This window comes from Chrysemys picta, unplaced genomic scaffold (assembly GCF_011386835.1).
Source record: "Chrysemys picta bellii isolate R12L10 unplaced genomic scaffold, ASM1138683v2 scaf3, whole genome shotgun sequence".
Taxonomy (NCBI): domain Eukaryota; kingdom Metazoa; phylum Chordata; order Testudines; family Emydidae; genus Chrysemys; species Chrysemys picta.
In genome coordinates this window covers 1,309,630-1,333,229 of record NW_027052710.1, presented here as the reverse complement: position 1 = coordinate 1,333,229, position 23,600 = coordinate 1,309,630, and the positions used below count along the sequence as shown (strand labels likewise).

Here is a 23,600-nt window from a genome sequence, read left to right as displayed (position 1 = left end):
GTGGCTGGGGGGATGCAGGGGTGGGAGGTGTGGGGTGTGTGGATGACATAGCTGGGCCTCCTGGCCCCACGTCTCTGACGCCTCCTCTCCCAGGTGAAGGCCATGCTGGCTACGAATACCCTCAGTGCCATAGTGGACGGAGTGAGCATCGTCCTCTATTCGCTCTCGCTTATCTTCTACTACCCGCACGGAACCTGCCAGTGGATCAAGGAGTCCAAGTCCTGCGCGCCGATCTCCCGAGTGCCTGCGGTGAGTCCGGCTGCCCCCCGGGCCGGCCCAGCTCTGCCCCGCAAAGCTGGGGGCACTGGTGCTATCTGTGACCCTGCTCATCAGGCCGTGGCCCAGGAGTTGGGACTGATGCCCTGAACGCCATTAGGGGGCGCCATGCTGCAGAGAGGGGGCAGGGGCTCAATGAAGGGCACAGCGCTGCAGGGAGCAGGATGGGAGGTCCCTAGCGGGCGCCATGCTGAAAGGAGCGGGGCGGGAGGCTCAGCAGGGGGCGCTGTGCCGCGGGGAGCGGGAGGATCAGCAGGGGGTGCTGTGCTGCGGGGAGCGGGAGGATCAGCAGGGGGCGCCATGCCGTGGGGAGCGGGAGGATCAGCTGGGGGCGCCGTGCTGCCAGGAGCGGGAGGGGGGGCTCAGCAGGAGGCGCTGTGCCGCGGGGAGCGGGAGGATCAGCGGGGGTGCCGTGCTGCGTGGAGCAGGAGGATCAGCAGGAGGCGCCGTACTGTGGGGAGCGGGTGGATCAGCAGGGGGCACTGTGTGTATTGTCAGTCAGTCCCTTGTGGATCTCCCCTGGCCAAGATACCATGTCTGGGGTGGCCACAATTCTCCTGGTCTTCACCATCCTGGAGTTCTGCATTTCCATCTCCAGTGCTGCCTTCGTGTGCAAAACACTCTGCCGGGACAGCTACAGCGACATGGTGACAGCCTCTGTGCGAGGGGCTGGGGGGCTGGGAGCCAGGACTCCTGGGTTCTATCCCAGGCTCAGAGAAGGGAGTGGAGTCTAGAGGTTAAAGCCAGGGGTGAGGACTCCTGGGTTCTATCCCTGAGTATGTGAAAAATTTGTCATATAATCTCAGGATTGGAAGGGACCTCAGGAGGTCATCTAGTCCAACCTCCTGCTCAACCCCAACTAAATCATCCCAGCCAGGGCCTTGTCAAGCCTGACCTTAAAAACCTCTAAGGAAGGAGATTCCACCACCTCCCTAGGGAACCCATGCCAGTGCTTCACCCCCTCTAGTGAAAAAGTTTTTCCTAATATCCAACGTAAACCTCCCCCACTGCAACTTGAGACCATTGCTCCTTGTTCTGTCAACCCATCTTCTTTTTAGGTCAGTTGACAGATGTAGGAACCGCCACCGCCCCCATACTTCCCTAGGGGAGTTATTCCATGAACAATTCGTGTCTGTGCACTGCCCTATAGGGCTGCATGGGAATGTGGGAAAATGGAGGGAGGAATAGGGGCTACAGGGGAATGTGGGGGGGCAGGGGAGTGGTTGTCCCAAGGGCTGTCCCTCATGCTCTCCTCCTGTCTCTCCCTCCAGTCTGTGGTGATTTATCAGAAGATGGGGCCCCCAGCTGTCTTCGCCAATGACCCCCCCAAAGCCCCACCCCCTTACCAGGACACCCAAATCCCGTGAGCCGTGCCCCACGCCAGCTGCCGGCCGACCCCAACCATTGCGAGCTGCTGCTGGCCCTACAGTGGCCCCCAGGGGGCAGTGCAGCATCTGGGTCAGCATCGTGGCTGGTAATGACTGGGACTCGCTCCTGATGGTGCCATCTACACTAACGGTGTCACAGCTTCCTGCTGTGGATTTAAAGAGACAGTGCAAGACTACAGTGTGGAAAATTACAGCTTCTTTCTTTCTTTCTTCTCCGCTGCCAACAGGATCTGATTCCTCTCTGCTGCACATTCACCCCTGATCTCCCCACACCGAATAAACGTGTTTCATACGAACGACCAGCCCCAGTTTCTGCTTCTCTTATTCATCAGGGTCCCTAGACTTGGTGAAGGGACAGGGGCAGTCCAGGGGCAGCCCAGGCACAGCCAAAATGCTGGACCTGGGGTGGGCACCTGAGAACAGGTGAGCTCGGTGCTTGGCACAGGCCCGCGGCGCAGAGACAAAGGCAGCGAGCTGAGAACAGGTGAGCTCGGTGCGTGGCACAGGCCCGCGGCGCAGAGAAAAAGGCAGCGAGCTGAGAACAGGTGAGCTCGGTGCGTGGCACAGGCCCGCGGCGCAGAGAGAAAGGCAGCGAGCTGAGAACAGGTGAGCTTGGTGCGTGGCACAGGCCCGCGGCGCAGAGAGAAAGGCAGCGAGCTGAGAACAGGTGAGCTCGGTGCGTGGCACAGGCCCGCGGCGCAGAGACAAAGGCAGCAAGCTGAGAACAGGTGAGCTTGGTGCGTGGCACAGGCCCGCGGCGCAGAGAGAAAGGCAGCGAGCTGAGAACAGGTGAGCTCGGTGCGTGGCACAGGCCCGCGGTGCAGAGAGAACGGCAGCGAGCTGAGAACAGGTGAGCTCGGTGCGTGGCACAGGCCTGCAGCGCAGAGAGAACGGCAGCGAGCTGAGAACAGGTGAGCTCAGTGCGTGGCACAGGCCCGCAGCGCAGAGAGAACGGCAGCGAGCTGAGAACAGGTGAGCTCAGTGTGTGGCACAGGCCTGCGGCGCTGAGACAAAGGCAGTGTGCTGAGAACAGGCGAGTTTGGCGCGTGGCACAGGCCTGCGGCGCTGAGACAAAGGCAGTGTGCTGAGAACAGGCGAGTTTGGCGCACAGCACAGGCCCGCGGCGCTGAGAGAAAGGCAGCGAGCTGAGAACAGGTGAGCTCGGTGCACGGCACACACCCGCAGTGCTGAGACAAAGGCAGCGCGCTACGTGCTCTAAAATCCACGTGGGAACTTGGATTGCCTTGAGAGCTGGTGTTCCTCTTGGGGCTACAGGGTAGGTTTAGAGCTGTAAATCTTGGGCAATTTGAGCGAGGGGTTCCCGAGAGGCACCCCTCCCCCAAGAAAACAGCTTTGCTTAAGGTTAACAGATTCTCTTTGCACACAGACAGGGGTCAAGCCAGGGGTTGGTTCCTGCCCTGATCAGACTCAGTCGCTCGCCATTTATCCCAGCTAGTACGTGGCACCAATCTGCCCCTCAAGGGAGCAACGCTGAGCCCGGGGTTCACCTGAGAGCCTGCCCCTGGAGCGGGGGTGTGGCTACCGGGCACGTGCCAAGGGAATGATGCGGAGCCGGCGGAGCCAGCACGCCCAGCTGGGCTGCCAGCCGGGCCGAGCTCCCCGAGCTGGGGGAGGTTAAAGGAGCATGTTATGGGCATGAAACCTGAGCCAGCCCCAGGCGCTGGCAGTTCAAATACAGGCACGGACTGAAATCGGGGGGTGGGGGAGTAAACCTGTTGCTAAACTGTACCTGTGTTAAAGGCGGGCAGGGGGGATTTGGGCACAGCGGCAACTCGGGAAGGGCTCAAAGGAACTCAGACGTGCAAAGGCCGGCGGAGAAGGGAGTGAACATTAGGGGGTGGAAGCGGGGGAGCGGAGATTAGAGTGGAAGTGGTTATGGGGAGGGGGCTGGGTGGTAGGGGACAGGAGTTAGGGGGATCCGAGGATGGGGTGGGGATTATGGTGACACACCTCTGTGCTGGTTCTGAAAAAGTGTGTGAGTGCGGGGGGCTCTAGTGGTTAGAGCAAGGGAGCCAGGACTCCTGGGTTCTCTTCCAGCTCTGGGAGTGGAGTGGGGTTGAATGGTTAGAGCAGGAGGGAAGGAGATAGAAGTTAATTGCAGGGAAAATCTTCCCCTCCCCCACAGTCCGGCTGCCCCTGGAGGGGACTGTTGAGAACAAGCTGTTCTCTCCCTGGGGCGGGAAGTGCCTGGCCTGGAGCCTGGCCTGGGGAGGAAGAGGAACTAAGGAGAGTGGGGAATGGGGGGAGCCGAGGAACTAGCCCTCGGGTGGGGCAGACTAGGATCCGGGCCCTAAAGGGTTAATATTGAGCAATGGTTTAGCAATGACTCCTTCTGCCAGTAACTGTGACCCTGGAGCTTTGCTCAGCCCCCCACATCGCGATGCCCCCCACCCCACTCCCCACAGCCCGGCGCCCCCTGCCCCACTCCCCGCTGCATGGCCCCCCCGCCCCACAGTACAGTGCCCCCTGCCCCACTCCCCGCAGCGCGGCGCCCCTCGCCCCACTCCCTGCAGCACGATGTTCCCCGCCCCACTCCCCACATCATGGCGCCCCCCGCCCCACTCCCCGCAGCACGGCACCCCCCGCCCCACTTGGATTTGAGAGGTGAATATCAGTGCCTGGCAGCCATCCCTGTGTGGCGTTATGGCCCCCCCCAAGAGGTGGCTGTATCTCAGTGCCAGGCAAGCCATCCCTGTGTGGTATGTGCAGCTGTTCCCCGACTCCCACCCCAGAGGTGGCTGATCCGTTGTTTCTAATCTCAGTTCTTTCTTTGCATGACACGGCCAGATGGAGACCAAGATGCAGAGGGGGAAAACACATCTAGTGCAGGGAGTGGGCATCACGTGGAAGATGGGGTGACCGAGGGTGGGAGCTTCCCACTCCAGGCCAAACCAGATCCCCTCCACGTAGCCCCAGTCATAGAGTCATAGAATCAAGGAATATCAGGGTTGGAAGGGACCTCAGGAGGTCATCTAGTCCAACCCCCTGCTCAAAGCAGGACCAAAACCAACTAAATCATCCCTGCCAGGGCTTTGTCCACGCCCATAATCATACAGCAGGTAACTGCTCTGCCCCACAATGTGCCCCCCAGTCCCTCCAGTGGCAACACCTCAGTTAGGTGTGACTTGGCTGGGAAAAGCTCCCTACATAAGAGCTCAGTCTGAAAAGAGTGACAGGGATGTTAAAAATGGAAGAAGGACCAGCTGGGAGAGCAGGGAGCTGTGGGTCAGGAGTGAGGGCCACGGTCGACCTGTTGAGGGGAACCTCAGGGCTGGGATAGCCAGGGCTGCAGGTTGGGACTGAAGGGCACCGGCAGAGCTGGCGGGGGGCGCGGGCAGAAGGGTCCAAGATCTGAGTCCCACCCTCCTTTGATCTCCCTGCAGCCACCACAGGTCTGGAGGCTCCAGTTCCAGTAGCACGAGCACAACCGCTTCAGGTAGGAGAAACAACCAGTCCCCGCCCCCATCCCACCACCCTAGAGGCAGCTGCATCTCGGTGCTAGGCAAGGGCTCCCTGGATAACCAGCCCCAGAGGTGGCTGCATCTCATGGTCGGGCGAGGGCTCCCTGGATAACCAGCCCCCCACATCCCACCCCTGTTACCAGATTTGCCTGTTACCTTGGGGTACGCTCATTTATTAGGGTTACTCTTCTGGGGGGGGTGTCAGTAATTCTATCAATGTACTGCTTGTGTCACTTGTGTTCTCATACAGAGCTCTACATCTCCCTTCTGCAAGTTCCCCAGGACCTAGGTTCCCCAGGGCTGGGTTCCTCCAGCCCCAGAATCAGACACATGCACACACAGACACACACACAGTCTGAGCGGACCGGGTCAATCAGCACTTTCAAGCTGATCCCCTCTATGTCCCTGGACTCAGCAGGCTGGGTTGAGCAGCACCTCCGAGCTCTCACCCTCCTAAGCCACAGGTTCAGCACGTCCCTATCCCACTTTCATGTTACAATCGTTCTGGTCAGAACCCACTTGATGAGCAAACCCCACAGGATTTTTGGGCGCTGCAGGGATCTGTAGCTTAGGTAAGAGGGGCATAGCTGCAGAGCGAATTGGGAAGCCAAAAACACAAAAGAGAGAGAGAGAGGGAGGGAGGGAAGCAACCAGCTTAACTAGGGTTACCATATTTAAAAAATAAAAAAAGAGGACACTCCACGGGGCCCCGGCCCCGCCCCAACTCCGCCCCTTCCCCAAAGTCCCCGCCCTAACTCCCCCTCCTCCCTCCCAGCCACGCGAAAAGTGCTGCCCGGGCACTACCGGCTTCACGGTTTGCCGGGCAGCCCTCAGACCCTGCGCCCCTGGCCAGCGCAGCTGGGGCCCGGGAGGGGAAGCGCCCAGCCGGCGGCGCAGGGTCTGGAGGCTGCCCGGCAAACCGTGAAGCCAGTAGCGCTCGGGCTTCAGGCAGCCCCCATGCCTCCGGACCCTGCGCCCCCGGAGTCCGGGAGGGGAAGTGCCCGGCCGGCGGCTCAGGGTCCGGAGGCAAGGGGGCTGCCCGAAGCCGGTAGTGCTCGGGCAGCTTGGCTTTAAACAGAGCCCAAGAGTCAGGGGAGGAGCACAGCAGCCGCGGGAGGGGAAGTGCCCGGCCAGTATTTTTCCCGGACATGTTCGGCTTTTTGGCAATTCCCTCCGGACGGGGGTTTGATTACCAAAAAGCCGAACATGTCCGGGAAAAACTGGACGTATGGTAACCCTAGCTTAACCATAAAAGTTATTTATTGCCAGGTAGTAACAATACAAGGGGAGCCAAACAAAGAAAACAGTGATATTATTGAATCTAGCTTAAATTTGATTACAAAAGTCAGGTTTAGAAAACTATAAGTGATCACACAAGTCAGGGTCAGAAGGCTACACCTAGAGAGAGAGAACACCACTAGCTGTCACCTTCAGCCCCCAACTAAAACCTCTCCAGCGCATCATCAGAGATCTACAACCTATCCTGAAAGATGATCCTTTACTCTCACAGATCTTGGGAGACAGACCTGTCCTCGCTTACAGACAACCCCCCAACCTAAAGCAAATACTCACCAGCAACCACACATCACTGAACAAAACCACTAACCCAGGAACCTATCCTTGTAACAAACCCCGATGCCAACTCTGTCCACATATCTATTCAAGTGACATCATCATAGGACCTAATCACATCAGCCATACCATCAGGGGCTCGTTCACCTGCACATCTACCAATGTGATATATGCCATCATGTGCCAGCAATGCCCCTCTGCCATGTACATTGGCCAAACCGGACAGTCTCTACGCAAAAGAATTAATGGACACAAATCTGACATCAGGAATCAAAATACTCAAAAACCAGTGGGAGAACACTTTAACCTGTCTGGTCATTCAGTGACAGACCTGCGGGTGGCTATATTACAACAGAAAAACTTCAAAAACAGACTCCAACGAGAGACTGCTGAGCTAGAATTGATATGCAAACTAGACACAATCAACTCTGGTTTGAATAAGGACTGGGAATGGCTGAGCCATTACAAACATTGATTCTATCTCCCCTTGTAAGTATGCTCACACTTCTTATCAAACTGTCTGTACTGGGCTATCTTGATTATCACTTCAAAAGTTTGTTTTCTCTTAATTAATTGGCCTCTCAGAGTTGGTAAGACAACTCCCACCTGTTTATGCTCTCTGTATGTGTGTATATATATCCCCTCAATATATGTTCCATTCTATATGCATCCGAAGAAGTGGGCTGTAGTCCATGAAAGCTTATGCTCTAATAAATTTGTTAGTCTCTAAGGTGCCACAAGTACTCCTGTTCTTTTTTCTAGAGAGAGAGCTGGGTTCTCACCACTCTGTGAAGCTTGAACCAGTCGGGAGTCCCAGGTGGTGGTGGTAGGGGAGGGTCCAGAGTGCTGGAGACAGGCAGAGCCCCCAGCACGATCAGTCAGGAGAAGAAGTCTCAATGGAACTGATGCAGATGTTGGATCTAGGCATCAGAACACTTACTTGAGCGTGGGTAGGGGTTTTTGTAGGGAAAGAGCAATGGTGTCTGGTGTGTGTGTGTGTGTGTGTGTGTGTGTCCTTCGTGAATCAGACAGGTTGGATACTGCACCCTGGTTCCCCAAGAACATAGAGCTGACAGGTAGCACCCCAGAGGCAGCCGCATATCGGGGCTGGGCGAGGGGTCCCTGGATAACCAGCCCCACCCCATGTCCCACCCCATAAGCAGCCGCATCTCAGTGCCAAGCGAGGAGTCTCTGGATAACCAGACCCCATATCCCACCCCAGAGGCGGCCGCATCTCGGGGCCGGGAGAGGGCTCCCTGGATAACCAGCTGCCCTGTGCCCCATCCCAGAGGCAGGTGGGGGGAGAGCAGGTCTCAGCTCGGGTCTCTGGATCCTTTGCACCCCAAAGCTTGTTCTTTCTAGGCTCCAAGAGGCCTGTTAGCCACAGAGAGCCCGGGAGCTCGGCCAGATCAGGTGAGTGCCCTGGCGCCGGATCGGAGCCGGAGCCCCCCCAGAGGGGAAAGGTCCCTGCCCCATTCCTCCCCCTCCCCCCCTCACCCCCGAGCTGGGCATTTGGGATAATTCTCTCTCTGCCCCCGCAGGAGCCGGCCAAAGCCAAGAGAAAATCGTCACTTATGGTGGGTAGCAGCTGTTTCTGCCTCGAGCAGCAGGGGGTGCTGCTCCTCACCTCACTCGACTCACAGTCGCCCCCTTCCCTCCTCCCTTCCAGATTACCACTCCCTGCGCAAGTGGGGCCTGATAGCCGCCGCCATCCTCTTTGTCCTGGGTATCCTCATCCTCACCTGTGAGTAGGGCCTGGAGCCAGGACACCTGGGTTCTCTCCCTGGCTCTGGGAGGGGCATGGGGTCTGATGGGTAGATCCGGGCTGGGGGCTGGCAGCCAGGATGCCTGGGTTCACACTCGTTCTCTCTGCATCCCCAGGGGTAAATACGGGAAGCTCCCCAGATGTGGGAGCCGGAAGCGGAGGAGGTGAGAGCTGCCCCCATCCCCTCTTGGACCCCGCAGGGTCCCCCCAGACCAACCCAGCCTCCCTCACCCTCTCTCCCTTTTCCTTGCAGCGCCTATGACATCTCACGGCTCTGAGGCATCCCCTGCTGGGGGATCCGTATGGGAACCGGACACTGCTTGGAGGGGCCGGCTCGGAGCCCCACGGCGATGCTGCATACCTGGGGGCTGGGGCAGAACCAGCAGCACAGACCCGAGGGCTGCCAAGTGCCCCCCGCTTTCCCCTCTGTGACCCGCCTGTCAGCAGCACCCCAGCTCTGATCACCCCGTCCTGACCCCTCTAGCCCCCAGCCGACTCCCCAGCCTGTCCCCCGGTCCTGGATCCTCCATCCATCTCCTTTCCCCCTCCCAGCCTTGTCCGCCCATCTCTGTCCCCTCCCCGCCTGATCCCCCCCATTTCTCTCCACTCCCTTCCAGGCTTGTCCCCTATCCCTGTTCCCTCCCGCTCCCAGACTTGTCCCCACCCATCCTTGTCCCCTCCCCCTTCCGGCCTGGATTCCCCATCCTTGTCCCCCCTTCAGGCCTTATCCTCCCCAATCCGAGTCCCCAGCCTACGCCTGGCCTATCCCCCCCATTCCTGTCCCGTTCCCCACCCATATCTGAGCGCCAGTCGCCCCTGTGTTGTATTTTGAGGACATTAAACGACTCCCCTTGGGGAAGCAAAGTATCTGTGAGCCTCTCACACAGCATGGGGCGGGAGGGGGTAGGAGTCAGGACTCCTGGGTTCTATTCCCAGATCTGGGAGTGGAGTGGGGTCTAGTGGGTTAGAGCGTGGGGGCTGGGGGCCAGGACTCCTGGGTTCCATCCTTGGCTCTGGGAGGGGAGCACTGCAGCAGGGCTCTATTAGACTTCATTGAGCTCAGGCCAGTTCCCCAGCCTGGTTCAAGGGGCTCAGAGAGTTGGCAGCCATGGGCTTTAGTGAATGAAAACAACCAAGGGCAGGGGGAAAGCCTGGGAGGGGCCAGCTCTGTGCTGGTTGCTCAGGGCCTGAACTGTGGTCAGATAATGAGCCACAGGTGGCTGCAGCTCAGCACTGGGCGAGCTGTCCCCATGCGACGTTACGTGCGGCTGTTCCCCAGCTGCTCCACTCCAGAGGTGGGGGCTGTTGTTCAGGGTCAGGGACTGGAAAGTAGAGGGTTAATATCATGGGGATTTCACTCCCACCCTTACTCCTGCAACAGAAGTGGACTCATCTGCACAAATTATCTCAGACCCATATCCCTGAGATTGTGTATACAGAGCACTGAGATTCAGCCACATCTGGGGTGGGACAGATGGGGAACAGCTGCACATAACGGCACACGAGGACGGCTCGCCTGGGACTGGGATGCAGCTGCTTCTGGAGTGGGGCAGCCGGGGAACAGACGCACATAACGGCACACAAGGACGGCTCGCCGGACACTGGGATGCAGCTGCCTCGGGGGCACAAATGGAACTGTTGTTTGTCAGCACCCTGAAGACACTTAGCGGCTGCCAAAAGAACAGCGGGGACTACCCCCGAACAGGTTACCCAGGGAACCGTGTCACTGGAGGGTTTTAAGACCAGGCTGGACACACCCTGTCAGGGCCACTCAGGGGTCCCGCAGCTCTGACTTGGCACTGGGCACCCTGAGGCCCCCTTGAGGTCCCCTCCAGCCCCTCGTCTAGGAAACTTCCACGCACGACATGGCTGCCCTGGGAGCTCGGGGGCCTGGCCTGCCATCAAAACACGTCGCCAGAAAGCTTGAGGCAGCGGCCGGAGAGTTCCTTTTGGTAGCTCACCCTGGCACCAGCTCGTCCCCAGCCCGCTGCTGGGCCGGGCATTTCTGCCATCCTGGCCTAGAGTACCAGGATCATGACTGCCCCTGCCCCACCCTAGTGCCAGAGGCCTGGGCCTCTCCTGCTTCCTCTCCCTCCCCTGGCTGGGCGCCAGGCCCAGCCAATTCCTGCCCGGGCAGACAGCCCGAGCTGCGGGGACCCGCAGGAGCGGCCAGGGATGCTAGGAGCCCAGGGCAAGTAGAGCCGGTCAGAGCAGGGGCGCTGGGCAGCAGCGGCGCTCTCTGAGGTGCATCAGCCACAGAGCGGCTGGGGGCTGCGAGCTCCAGGATGCGGCTAGGGTGACCAGATATCCCGATTTTATAGGGACAGTCCCGATTCTTGGGTCTTTTTCTTATATAGGCACCTATTACCCCCCACCCCCATCCCGATTTTTCATATTTGCTGTCTGGTCACCCTAGCTGTGGCAGACGGAGGCTGGGAGGGTCACCATCTCTGATGCCCTCCCACCATAGGCCTGGGAGAGATCCGCAAGCAAGGGGGAAGGCGGAGATGGGAGGGGGAAGGTTTCCTGTGAAAAACTGACTCTGTGCATACCCCTCCCCCCCGCTCTAACCATAGACCCCCATTTCCCTCCAAGAGCCAGGAGAGAACCCAGGAGTCCTGGCTCCCAGTGCCCCTGCTCTAACCCACTAGACTCCACTCCCCTCCCAGAGCCATAGAGAGAACCCAGGAGTCCTGTCTCCCAGTCTCCCTCTCCTCTAACCACTATACCCCATACCCCACTCCCCTCCCAGAGCCAGGGAGAGAACCCAGGAGTCCTGAATCCCAGTTGTTCTCATCCTAAATGTGAGACTCTTCGTTCTTTTCCCCTCCTTCTCTCTCTTTTCCTCTCCCTCCTTTAGGTGCTGTGATGGCTCCTGTCCGCACTGCGCAGGCCGGGAATAGGCACCCGCTGCTCTGATGGAGGCAGGGCCCTCCTAACAGGTAAGGTACAGGGACACTCATCTTCCACTCTCCCGGCCTTCCCAAACTGCTGACTAGACAAAGCCATCCGCTCACAAGGCAGCCTAGGCTCATCCAGACTTTCCCTCCTTCCTCTCCCTTGTCCCAGCACACGGGGCTGGTTACAGACAAGTACTGGGCGAGTGGGGCAGCTTCCTTCTCAGGCACATTGCCACTCCCAACAGAGAAACTGCTGCTCTTCACACTGTACTGAGCTACTTCCAGCGAATCACTGTTACCTTTCCAGGTTTAGTTCTACAAGCTGTACTAGCCAACAATCCATCGCCCATCAAAACTCCCCCCTTTCCTTCCTCAGACAGGGCTTTAATCTGACCATCTACTTTAATCTGCTCCTGAGAAACATTCTCCTGACCAATGAGATCTTTCTGTGCTTGATCTCATTTCAGAGTCACTTCTGAGACATTAGACATTCAGAAACGTCATTCACAGACAAACTGCTTTTTTGCATAGACAAACAGCTCTTTCCCAAAGACAAACTTTTGGAGAAACTTTCCGCCCAGAGCCAGCGGCTCCCCCTGGTAGAACTTCCGCAGGGGCCGCAGTGGGGCAGAGGAGTCTGACGAGTGGGGCTGGGGTATGATCTGCGTCAGCAGGAGAGACATGGTAAGCAATGCCCCCCTCCATAAGTCTGCAGTGGGTCAGTCCCCTCCTCTCGCGTCATGCAGCTCATCCCCCACCAGGGGCAGTAGCCCTAGTAATCCCTCCCCTGCCCCGACCTATAGACCAGGAAAGCAACTATTCTCCTTAGAATCATGCAATTCATCCCCACCCAGCAGAAGTTGCCATCTCTAATCCACCCCCATGCATCGTACAGTGGGTCATTCCCTTCCTCGAGCATCATGCAGCTCATTTAACCTGGGGGGGGGGACGGGGGGCGGCGGTAGATTGTGTCGACTGGACTGGACCATGCTCCCCTCCCAAGAGGGGGAGAACATGTTTCCTGGGAGCAGCCCTGTGCACACCAGGGAGGTGAGGTGGAGAGTTCAGGGAGGAAGGCTGGCCTTTCTGGTACGGTGAGTAGGGTGAAAGGGATCCGGCAGCACCTGCGTAATGGCCCCTCCTCCAGTCCCCCAGCACGGGTTCCCAGCGGGATTTGAACCCTGGACCTTCAGCTCTGGGGCATAAAGCACTCCTTAGAGTTAAAGAGGGAGCTGCATTAGTTGGTAGCTGTAGTAGGCCGTTATCCTATATGTTGATTAGCTTCTGCAGAAGGGACATGACACACACGCTGCCAGCAGAATACACTCTCCCCTTCTCTGCACTAGACAGGGGTCACCTAACAATCCAGCTAACCCAAAACCAGACCATCCAAGGCCCGGGTATTGCTGGGGAGGAGGCTGCCTTAGTGAAGAATGGGACAGGGAGCCTTTCAGTGCCGCACCTCTGGGTAAAAGAGGGCCTGAGGGCAGGGCCTGCACTCAGCTATCTGCTCTCTCTGTTCCACAGCTCCCGCGTGCCCCTGAAGAAGCGCACCGTGGCTCACAACCTCAGGATCGTTGAGAGGAGGATAGAGTAGGTGGCCAGATACCGGGATGAAGTTCTGAAACCGTAAGGCAACTGACCGGGGGGCACCACACTGGGGGCTGGGTGGGAGGGAATAGTGAATGGAGAGAGGAGGGAGCAGGGAAAACCAGACACTCCAGGATCCTAAAATAAGAGGGAAAAAGCCACTAAGAGGCTTTAGCTTCCAAGGTGAGATACCAGTGAAAGTGAGGTGAGGGATTATTAGAAATTAAATGCAGAGACCACAAGCTGGGGTTGTGAGTAGGATCAAATCCTTCTGTCCGGCAATATCTCCCAGCAGGCGACTGTCTAGAACCTGCCCCTGCTCCCTGCTGTGTTTGAAAGAAACAGCAATCAGATGACACCCTGTGATGGGGTGTCCATCCCACAGAGGACTGGAAGGGGCTAAGGTGGCCAGGCAGACCCATTAACTCTACATGGTGTCCCTGGAGGAAGAGCCAGGGAGCAGGGAATTGATTGCAAGCAGGCTCAGCTGGGCAGGAATAGGTGGGCCTATAAAGCCAGGCAGCTGGCAATAGACAGGGACTGCTGCTGGGAAAGGGCAGCCCCTCCCTGGGAAGAGGGGGACGTGTTTGGAGCTGGCGCACCCAGAGCAAGGAGGGGAACCAGGAGTAGTAGGAAGCAGTCCAGGGAAGTAGCAGTGAAGGCTGGGAGAGGAAAGCCCAGAACTGCTGGGTTGAGGGTCCCTGGCCTGGAATCTGCTGTAAAGTTCTTTTTTGAACCCTGTTTATGGTCTTGGCCTTCACAACATACTCTGGCAAGGGTTACACACACATGCTCACATCTTCCTCACCCAGACCAATTTTTGTTAGCTAATCTTTCTATTAAAATAGCACTAGGTCCCCAGTCATGCTCAAGGCCCCATTGTGCTAGGTGCTGCACATGTGCGTGTGACGAAGGGGTTATCGTTATAGATAAAATGAGTGCCAGTTCCCCCTCTCAGTCCACTGTTAGCCAGTTGATGTCCTTGTGTCAGAGTGTGGTGTGCCATGCATGCCTAGGCACTGCCCCATTGCACTACTGTTGGAAGGCTGTGCCCAAGCCGCGCCTTAGCTCAGCAGGGACATGTCCCATCTGTCCCTGTCTGCTCTCTCCCACAGGCTGAGTGTGACGACATCTGCGGCGAGCCAGTTCTCCTATTCCTCTATGGAATCCATCCCCTCTTCCCTCTGGAGTCCCAGCTCCTTTTCCCTGGGAGAAGCCTCCGTGACTCGGTCAGAGCCCCTCTGCCACACAAGGGAGATCATGCCTGTTGCGGGCTGGGAAGGATCCACTCATCCCATCCAAGCCCAGCCTCTCCCCAGGCCTCCTGCCCACAGCAGACAAGACCGGCGAGAGCAGACCATGGGTCTGGACCAGACGTCAGCCCATGGCTCAGACTTCAACATCCGACAGAAGCATCTGCAGAGCCAACTGGGGGCACCTACCCTATCCACTGAGTCGCTGGCCAAGGTGATCCCTAACGCCCCTGCTCTGCGCCCACCGGACAGAGACCCCAGGGTGAAGCTCAACATGAGCAGGGGCCCTTTCCTAAGCGATGAAGTCCGGGAGGAGCTGGACTGTCACGTGCGCTCAAAGAGACTCCAGCACGAGGAGGGCCTACCCCTCACCCCCCAGAAACCCCACACAACTCTTCTGCCTCCAGCTCCACAAACCCCCATCCCGGGGGAGCCATTGCTGGGGGAGCGGGACACCAAGCAGCAATGGGAATTCAACACAGATCGGCCCAAATGTGGATTTACAGCAAAGGTCCCAATGCCCCTGAGATCTGATGACGGCCCTCAGCGTGCACAGGAGATCCAGGAACCATGTGTGTGCCCCTCGGGATCCCTGCCCCAAAAGGCCCACAGGATCATGGCATCCCCTGATGCCATCCTGGCCAGGCTTGTGCCCACGGCGGTGGTCAAGCTGCAGGAACACGGGGCTCAGAAATGCTCGGAGATCCAAATGAAGGCGTTTCCTAAGATGGTGAGAGAGTCACACAGAGATGCTCCCCTCCTGAGAGAGACTGCCCTGCCTGGGCCACTCCGCCCCCCTAGGGAGCCAGGCAAGCCCAGGACAGCGGCATTGCCAATGATGGGACAACAGCCTGCCCACCCTATCGAATGCCACATAAGGCATAAGCATCTCGTCATGCAGTGGGGGCTGCTCACCCTGGACCCAGAGCCCCCGGCAAAGCTGCCTCACGCCGACCCAGCCAGGGGAGCTGGTGTGGAGTTCAGTGAGATGGAGACCGATTTCCTGCTCGATGGGGTCAGGGAGAACTTGGACTGGCACATGCAGCGGAAGAAGCTGCAGCAGGAGTGGGGTTTGCCGGATGCCCAGTGGAAATCCCTGCAGGCTTTCCTACCCCCAGTTCCCAAGCTGTCCTCCCTGAAGGCAAAGCCCGAGGTTGAGGTGGTTCCCATCCTTGGGGAGCTGCTCTTCCTTGGGAGGGATGTTAAAAAGCAGCTGGAGTTCCACATTACAAAGATGCAAGTGCAGCAAAGATGGGAACTGCCCATAAGGATCCAGGATTCCCTGAGGAGGTTCATGTTTCCTTCCCCAGAGGAGAGAGGCCGGCTCTCTCATCCTATGTGCGGAGGCATCGTGACTCCGTACCGGTCACCGTTTCAGCTGCGTTCCAAGAAGGCTTGGTCTAGTCAGTTGCCTCTAAGGGCCCCCAGTCAGAGGTGGCTGGAGGATGTCCATGTCCTACCCACCGACAGAAGGCAGCAAATGGCCAGGTCTTACTCCTGGAAGCATCCTGGGGCAGCAGCATCGAAAGGGAAAGAAACCCCAGACCATCGCAGCACATTGCAGACAGGGAAGCAAAGCACAAGCTCCTCTTGTTCCACACGTCCTCCAACACCAGTGGAAGATACCACCATGGAGACGGGCAGGAGTGATGGCGCAGCAGGAAACCAGATTAACCCAGATCGCTGCACTCTGGGAGCAGGAGTGGATCTGACATCGCCACCTCCGGGAACCGCAGTAACAGAGAAGACGCTCGCAGTGACACTCGACATTTATAAGAGCGAGTTGAGAAAGCCCCTTACCAGTGTGAGTGGCACCAAAGGGACTGAAGAGAAGCTAGAACTGCACATGGAGAGGAAGGTTAACTTGGGAGAAGGCTCCTGCCTGAGGCCAGGGGCACAGGCAGGTGAGGGCAGGGCAGATCTTCTCAGGATCCAATGCCACCAGGTTTCCCCAGAGGCACCAGGCTCTGGGCAGCTGACAAGATCCATCCTTGACTCTCTCGTTGCTGGGCAGGCTGCGCACGACCTGCAGATCAAGCACCTGATGGAAATGTTGAGCAGCTCCCGCCCCTTGGCGGGCCAGGTCTCAGTCTGCCAGCTGTGCCGCAAGGCACATCCAGGAAAGATGAAGGGTCAGAAAACTCAGGAGGAGACACAAGTATCTGCTGAGCTGCATGGTCTTCATGACATCACGGCTCCACATGGGTTCATTGGAACTGTGAATTCAAAGCTCTCCAAGGACCAACTGCCAATCAGAGTCTGCAAGAAGTAAGCTTCGACGGAAGAGACCAGCTGGCTCTGTAGGTGCTGACTTGCCCAGAAGATCCCCTGGAATTCCACAGCGATGGACTCCAGGAGACTCCTCAGTGTCATCCAACCATAACAAGATGCCAGTGGTGTGGCTCCTTCCAGCAGACAGGAGCAAGACTTAGGATGGAATGGGGAAAACGGCCCCCACCAAGCAACCAAAGATGGTGTCCATTGCTAAAAGTACAACAGGGCTTTCGCAAGCTGGGGAGAAAGCAACTGGGAGTCCTGACGGTTCTCCTCCAAAGCCACCAAAGGCTTCCAGAGCTAGGACACCATCCCCTTCAAGGAACAAAGTTCCAGTTCTCAAACGGATCTTAATGTGCCTCAAGCAAACCTTCTCCAAACTTCAAAACAAAGGCCTTGGCTACACTTACCGGCAAGTTCGACGGCTGGAAATCGAACTTCTGGGTTCGACTTATCGCGTCTAGTCTGGACGCGATAAGTCAAACCCGGAAGTGCTCGCCGTCGACTGCGGTACTCCAGCTCGCCGAGAGGAGTACCGCGGAGTCGACGGGGGAGCCTGCCTGCCGAGTGTGGACCAAGGTAAGTTTGAACTAATTCGAAATAAGGTACTTCGAACTTCAGCTACGTTATTCACGTAGCTGAAGTTGCGTACCTTAGTTCGAATTAGGGGGGGTAGTGTAGACCAAGCCAAAGTGAAGTCCCAAATGTCCAAGGACCCTCGTTCAAGAACACCTGATACTAAATTTACAAAGCCACCCTTTTGGAAGGCAAGGGCCTCCAAGGGTGTCCGATAGTCGTATAAGTGCCTACCCTCCATCAAACAATACAATTTTAATAACTTAAACGGTTACTTTTTTAAAACACTACAGTATTTACATCCCTAGCATAGAGAAAGGCCTACCCCTTTTGTCTTCCGGTAACTGAATGGAGAACCGAACAGAGAACTGAATGTGTTTACCATGGGTCTGGAACAGAATGGTAACCACAAGGTACACCGCAAAACATGGAAGTCATGATTTATGCCAAAGGCAATGGTTTCGGGAATGAGGTAATCAATATTAATATGTATGAATATATGTTATAATATGTTAGCCTATCTAGTAAGTGTACCCGAAAATTTGTCTGGGTGAGGAAATAAGATTTGGGCATGGTAGGCTGGGCACGGATATGAATATTCAGGGCAGTGTCAGGACCCTATAAGAGGGCAATCAACTATGCAAAGGGGGTCGCTCTTTCTATCTTCTGTTAAGCTTTCAGCTCAGCTTTGGCAATATAGCTTAGCTACTCCGCCCTCCAACCTGATCTTTGCCAACTTGGGGAGCCTGGACCATCGAATTCATTGGACATGCCAGAGCCGAGGCTGGTCCTGTCTCTCACTACCGGGTCTCCAGGGAAGGGTGTGAGGATGCTAGTTTAAATAGTCTTTTAGAATAGAAATTTTACCACCAGGGACCATAGAATTGTTTACTTCTTTGTGACTCTGTGTTTTGTATCTTTGATTATTCTTTCATTCGTTTTGATAAAGATCTTGAAATGTTGGTATTGTCCTCAGTATAAGTGTCCTTGCCACACACCCCAAGGGGCCGCTCATGACATTGAACTTGCTGAGTTCTCTAATCCTGGAGCCTGAATTCGGACAAGAACCTAAAATATCTTCTGGTCAGATCACTGTTGAGCCGTAATAAACTAGCCCATAAATTCAGGTCAACAGTAACTGGGGTTTTTTGAAGGTGGGAGCAGGATAAAAATGCAAGAAATGATACGGGAGCGGGTAGGAGTGGGTCTTGCGGGGCAGGACCGGAGCAGGATTAAAAAACAGTCCGGCGCAGGGCTCTAGTCCCATCCTTGGGCCACTTCCACCAACATCTGCTACGTACCTTACTGCTCTCTGCCCGCGTCCTGTTTGGGCTAAGGCAGTGGCTCTCAACCTTTCCAGACTACTGTGCCCCTTTCAGGAGCCTGATTTGTCTTGCCTACTGAAGTGCTTTATAAATAAGAGACTGGTCAAACACACCTCGATCTACCATAGATGAACAATTAAGTTAACAATCAGCTAAAAACCACTAGCTGGACCAGGATAAGCCGTCATTTAATTTCAACTTGGTTACTGTGTCAAAACAATTGTATTATTGCTGTACTACTGTGTTATCATTGTACTGTTGTATTATTGCTGTACAACATTGACAATGTGCATAACCTTGCTAAACTGTTTAACCAACACACAGGTAAAAAACAAACAAATGGCAGCAAACAAGGAAAGGCAAGGAAAAAACAAAGTGGTAAACAAACAAAAAGTTACATAGTAATTACAAATGGGGTAAACAAATGGCCTGTTAGTACCAGTCATAATTTGGGTCAGTGACACTGCATCCTAACTGAGGCACATGTTATTCAAAACAATCGTGTTCAGTGTCTGGGTACAATACTACATCCTGACACAGCGCTATTCGATACATTGGTTACTGTCCATTCTGTAGGTTATCTGGAAAACAGCATCCATAAGAAACAACTGGATCTATGTCAACTACTGGTGTATCGCAAAGCCATGCAACCAATGGAACAGCGAAGCTAGCCACTTCTATTTCCTGCCCAGTGAAGCTTACCAGAGGGTGACAACCAGCAGTAAGGATAACCTATAACATGAATGGACAGTCCTGGCTAGTAACTAATTACAATATAGTTATATATAAAGGCCTCAGTGGTAGTGTCACTACTCCAAATTTCTGTTTTTCTTCTCATATACATAGCACTGTGGGACACACCATCACAATCCCTACCCCAGTATTTCAAAACACTCAACCTACTACTACTAATAAAACAGGTAATAACTGAAATTGCCCTAATAGGAGTGTGTTTCTATCTGTGTCACCAAAGTAAAAGGGCCAAAGTACAACACCAGACTGGAAAAACATGGTTATAAGGTGGTGTCATATGTACACATACGTACTATACATATATGCCCATACACACTACAAATATATATGTCATATCCACATAATTCATATATATTAATTATTTGGGAGTGCCTCTAAGGCTCAATCATACTACTACATTCCTCAGTCATGGTCCCAGGCCTAACATTCCCAGGCCCACCATAAGCAACTAAATAATAATTAAATAATCAAATCTGCCTATCAGTCATACGTGGAAATGTGCAGACTAAAAAAACAGATGGGGCGTAAGTGTATGGATTCTGCCACTGACTCACCTGATTGACTCACCTCGGGCAAGTGTGTGCCTCGGTTTCCCCATCTGTATAACGAGGATACAAACCTACCTTCCTCACAGGGGTGTCTGAGGACTAATTAGTTAATGTCTGCAAAGTGCTTTGAACATGCAAAGTGCTACGGAAATTATGATCATCTACATTATTAACGATCCCTTTCATGCTCCTGGACTCCTGCGTTCTATTCCCACCAAGTCACCGTGCCTCAGTTTCCCTGCCTGTACAGCAGACAACATGCCTCTACCTGCTGCTTCCCCGAGGCTTGTGAGCATTCTGTGGTGCTTGGAGCAGGTGGCTAGCAGCAGAGTGTTCTGGCAACAGGACGGCTGAGAAATAGGTGTATCCCACTTTGACTTCCCCTTCCTCCCTCTGAATGAAGAGCAGCTACAGGTGACCCTGCCTTGCTCATACTCCTCCCTTCTCCCCTCCCGGTCAGTCCCTCCCTCCAGGAGAGAGCAGCCGCTCCCCCGAGAACCCTCCCTGATGCTCCGCTTCTGCTCCTCCCGTCCGACCAGCTTTCCCAGCGTCTGCTGCGTCCGGACAGCGCCTGCTTGCTGAGCTCTTCAAACGTAGCCACGCAGGAGCTGCATTCCCGGCTGTCCTCGATAGAGGGCTCCCGCTGCCTCTGCCCCAGCTCCGCACCCCACAGACGGCAGACACACAATGCTATTAGACGATCCTTAACTCACTGTTCTCCCGCGGCGCTGCCGGGCCCGGTCTGCTCCCATCCGAGAGGCTGCTCTGTCCTGCTGCAGGCGTGGGGGCGGGGATCACGGCTGCACGTTTCTTTCTTTGCCTGCAATAAATGGCAAGTCTGTGTGCTGGTATCAGAGGAATGGGAGGTACTGGACAGAAGCTCACACTGACCCCTCTCCGCCTCTGCCCCCCACCAGCCAGGCATGGCCAACTCCTGGGACCCTCCTCCCTTCACCAGCCTTGCTCAATGCTCCCCAGGACCCTCGGAACCTCCTCCCCTTCTGGATCCCCTGGCACCATCTTCTCCCAAACGCTCTTCCCCCAGCTCACGCTGTCCGTCCCCCCCGGCACCCCTCGGGCCCCTGCATCCACTCACAGGGCTGCCCGTAAATTACGCAGCACGGTTTCAGGTGATTTGCAAGACCCGCCCACCCCTCGTAACACTAACACCAAGACACGGAATTAACGCACTGGGGGTGGGTGGGTCCTTATGTCATTGATATACAGCCCCACACCTTTCCTGTGCGCCGACACCAGCCTTCTCCCCCACGGCTCTGCACAGATAGGGACTCCCCATCTCAGCTCACCCCCTGCACCTCCGGCTTCTCCTGCACGCCCTGTCTCCTTGGCCGCCACCTCCCACTCCTGGCTTTGCATCTATTTCATGCCAACCCCACGGGTGTGGGACGGTCCCACTCACATGGCAGGCACCTCCCTGGACTCCTCCAAGTCCCTCCACAAAACCCACTTTTCCTGGTCTCCTCTCCAGCCACTGCCCTGGGATTGACTGCACTCATGCAGCACTCCAGAACCACACGAGCTCGCTGAGCTATGGGTCAGGCAGACATTTATACCATAGTGCTAATCCCCCATATCCTCCAGCCTTGCTGGCAGAGTGACTAACCTGCCCCCCCGAGCACCACCCCCACCAGGGCATGCTACTGATGAAGGCTCTGTCACCCACTCCCCTGCTGCATGTGCCCTACAGCTAGCCAGGATGGCCAGCAGCGGCTGAGATGCATTTTTGTCACTTCTCCTCTGCTGGCACCCAGGAGGCCTGGGCTACCTGCGCTCCCAGGGGCACAGCACAGTTGCCACCTTTCACGTGGTAAATAAGACCCCCGACTTTCACAAGAAGCCAAAAATCAAGCTAATCCCATTTCAAAACAAGCCAAACCCTGAGACCCCCAACACTCTGTGACTAGATCCCCCCGGTGTTCAGGCTGAGACTGTGGTGGGCCCGCTGTGCACCCGACTCTCTCCCCCCCTTGCCCCTGCTTGCCGGGAGCCCATCAAAAAAAAAGAAGCAACAAGCTACAAGCCAAACAAGCAAAAAGCTACAAACCAAACACGAGCCAACAAGCAACTCACAAGCCAATGAAGCCAAAAACAAGCCCAATTTCTGCATTTTTTCCGTGGGTTTGGCATGTCTGGGGCACAGACGTCTCAGCTCAGGTTCCTCGCTATGGAGAGCCCAGTCAGGGCTGTGGGCCTCCTCTCCCTTCCCCCTGCGGGCGACCCCCTTCGGGCTCTCAGCCCGACCCTCTGCCCTCTCAGCCTCATGAGAGCGTCCAGGTGGAGCGGCTCTGCGCACAGGCGTTCAGCGAGGAGCAGACGCTGGAGAGAAATGGGGGTCACCAGGAACCCCAGGGTGTAAGTTCCAGGAGGGAGACAGCATTTGACCCTTAAAGTTGGGGGCCCTGACAGTGAAGCCAGAGGTTCCTAACGAGTCCTCGCCAGCGGAGGAAAGGAAAAACCATGATGCAAAAAGACTCCGATGTCTCAGAGCACGCTCCAAGCAACGGGCAAGAGACACATGAGTGGCTGAGCAGGCAAACCTGCGCTCAGAGGCTCTGAGGGGAGCTATCGCAATGGCTGGAATAGAGAGAGGCCAGGAAAATTAGACTGAAAAGGAGGATTTTAACAGCAGCACAGAGCATGCAACATCTGCCTCCCCTTCTCCCCCAACAACGCACAGACATGAACACGAACAGCCATGTCTCCACTACAAACATCGGCAGAGACGATCCACGTGGGCATCCAGCACGTGTATCGCTCATGCGCCGACACGCTCGGCTCTGGACTCGGCGCTGCGCGTACTCGGCAGCAGCGTTTGTGTCAATGCGAAGCCCAGTGCATCATGGGTAGGGATCCACACATGCCATGCGTTGCCAGCCGGCACACGGCCTTCAGGGAACTTTTCCCTGTGTGTCGTGGGACGGAAATGACGTCCCCAGGGATCTCTGGGAGCTAGGGGTCAAGTTCCCAGCATGCAACGGTCTCCATCCCATAATGCCATCCAAAGCCCATCGTTTTGGGACCTTTTTAAAAAATCCCACAACCCCGCCCGGAATTTTTCGGTGGCCGCCGTCAGAGAGCCCTCGGAGCTCTGCGCTGTTCTCACGAACGCTGCCAACACAGGACGTGCAATGCTCCTGGATCTGCAGCCCCGCAGGGAGCAACTCCACCCCCATCAACATGCTCTGCTCTCTGGTGTTCCCTCTCCCCTCCCAGGAAACCCCTCTGGCAGCAGCAGTGACTTCACCCCCCTCGCAGGCACACAGGAGGAGGGCAGCAGGGAATGGCGCTCAGCTAGCGAGGCGTTAGGGCCAGACGGGCGGCCCTAATGGGAACAATGAAATTCCAAGAGGTGACAGCCCAGCGGGTCCAAAACCAGTAAGACAACAACTGTACAGCTCAGCTACCCCCGTCGTCGTTCCTGCAAACGGAAACGGCAACAGGGCTGAATTTCCTTGCATGCTAAGAAAGGGAAATAACCCCCGTGTGGACACGGAAAAGCCAGAGCCTCCCTACACAAAACAGCCACGGCTTGGAGATCGTCCCTGCTTGCAGGATTCTATCGGCAGATAAGCCAGAATGCCTGGTGAGATGCTTTGGGCAGTTCTTAAGTCACAGCGTTGCCAAGGCTAAGTTCCAAAAATCCTTAGTCGGGCGCCAAAAATCAAGACATTAAAAAAAGAATCAGTTTGGGTTCTTCTTTGCTTTCTGCTCTCGGATCAGGTGAGTCCCATGTTCAGGCTGTTCTCTGCCACGTGAGGATTAAGACACTATATATCTGTGTGTGTGTGTGTGTGTATCTGTATGCATGTGCATGTGTGTGTGCGTATCTGTGCGTGAGTCTGTGTGTGCGCGTATCTCTGTGTGCGTGTGCACGCAT

The 23,600-nt window shown here is 56.0% G+C and overlaps 1 protein-coding gene across 1 annotated transcript in view; it reads right to left on the bottom strand.

Annotated features, from left to right (window-relative positions):
- The window catches only part of LOC101934981 (kinesin-like protein KIF21B), a 107,243-nt gene that overhangs the window by 52,012 nt on the left and 31,631 nt on the right, over positions 1 to 23,600 (bottom strand). Inside the window, 1 exon segment of the mRNA XM_065578804.1 lies at positions 20,416 to 20,522. Within this exon segment, the coding sequence (XP_065434876.1) occupies positions 20,416 to 20,454 (39 nt within the window). The 5' untranslated portion in view covers positions 20,455 to 20,522.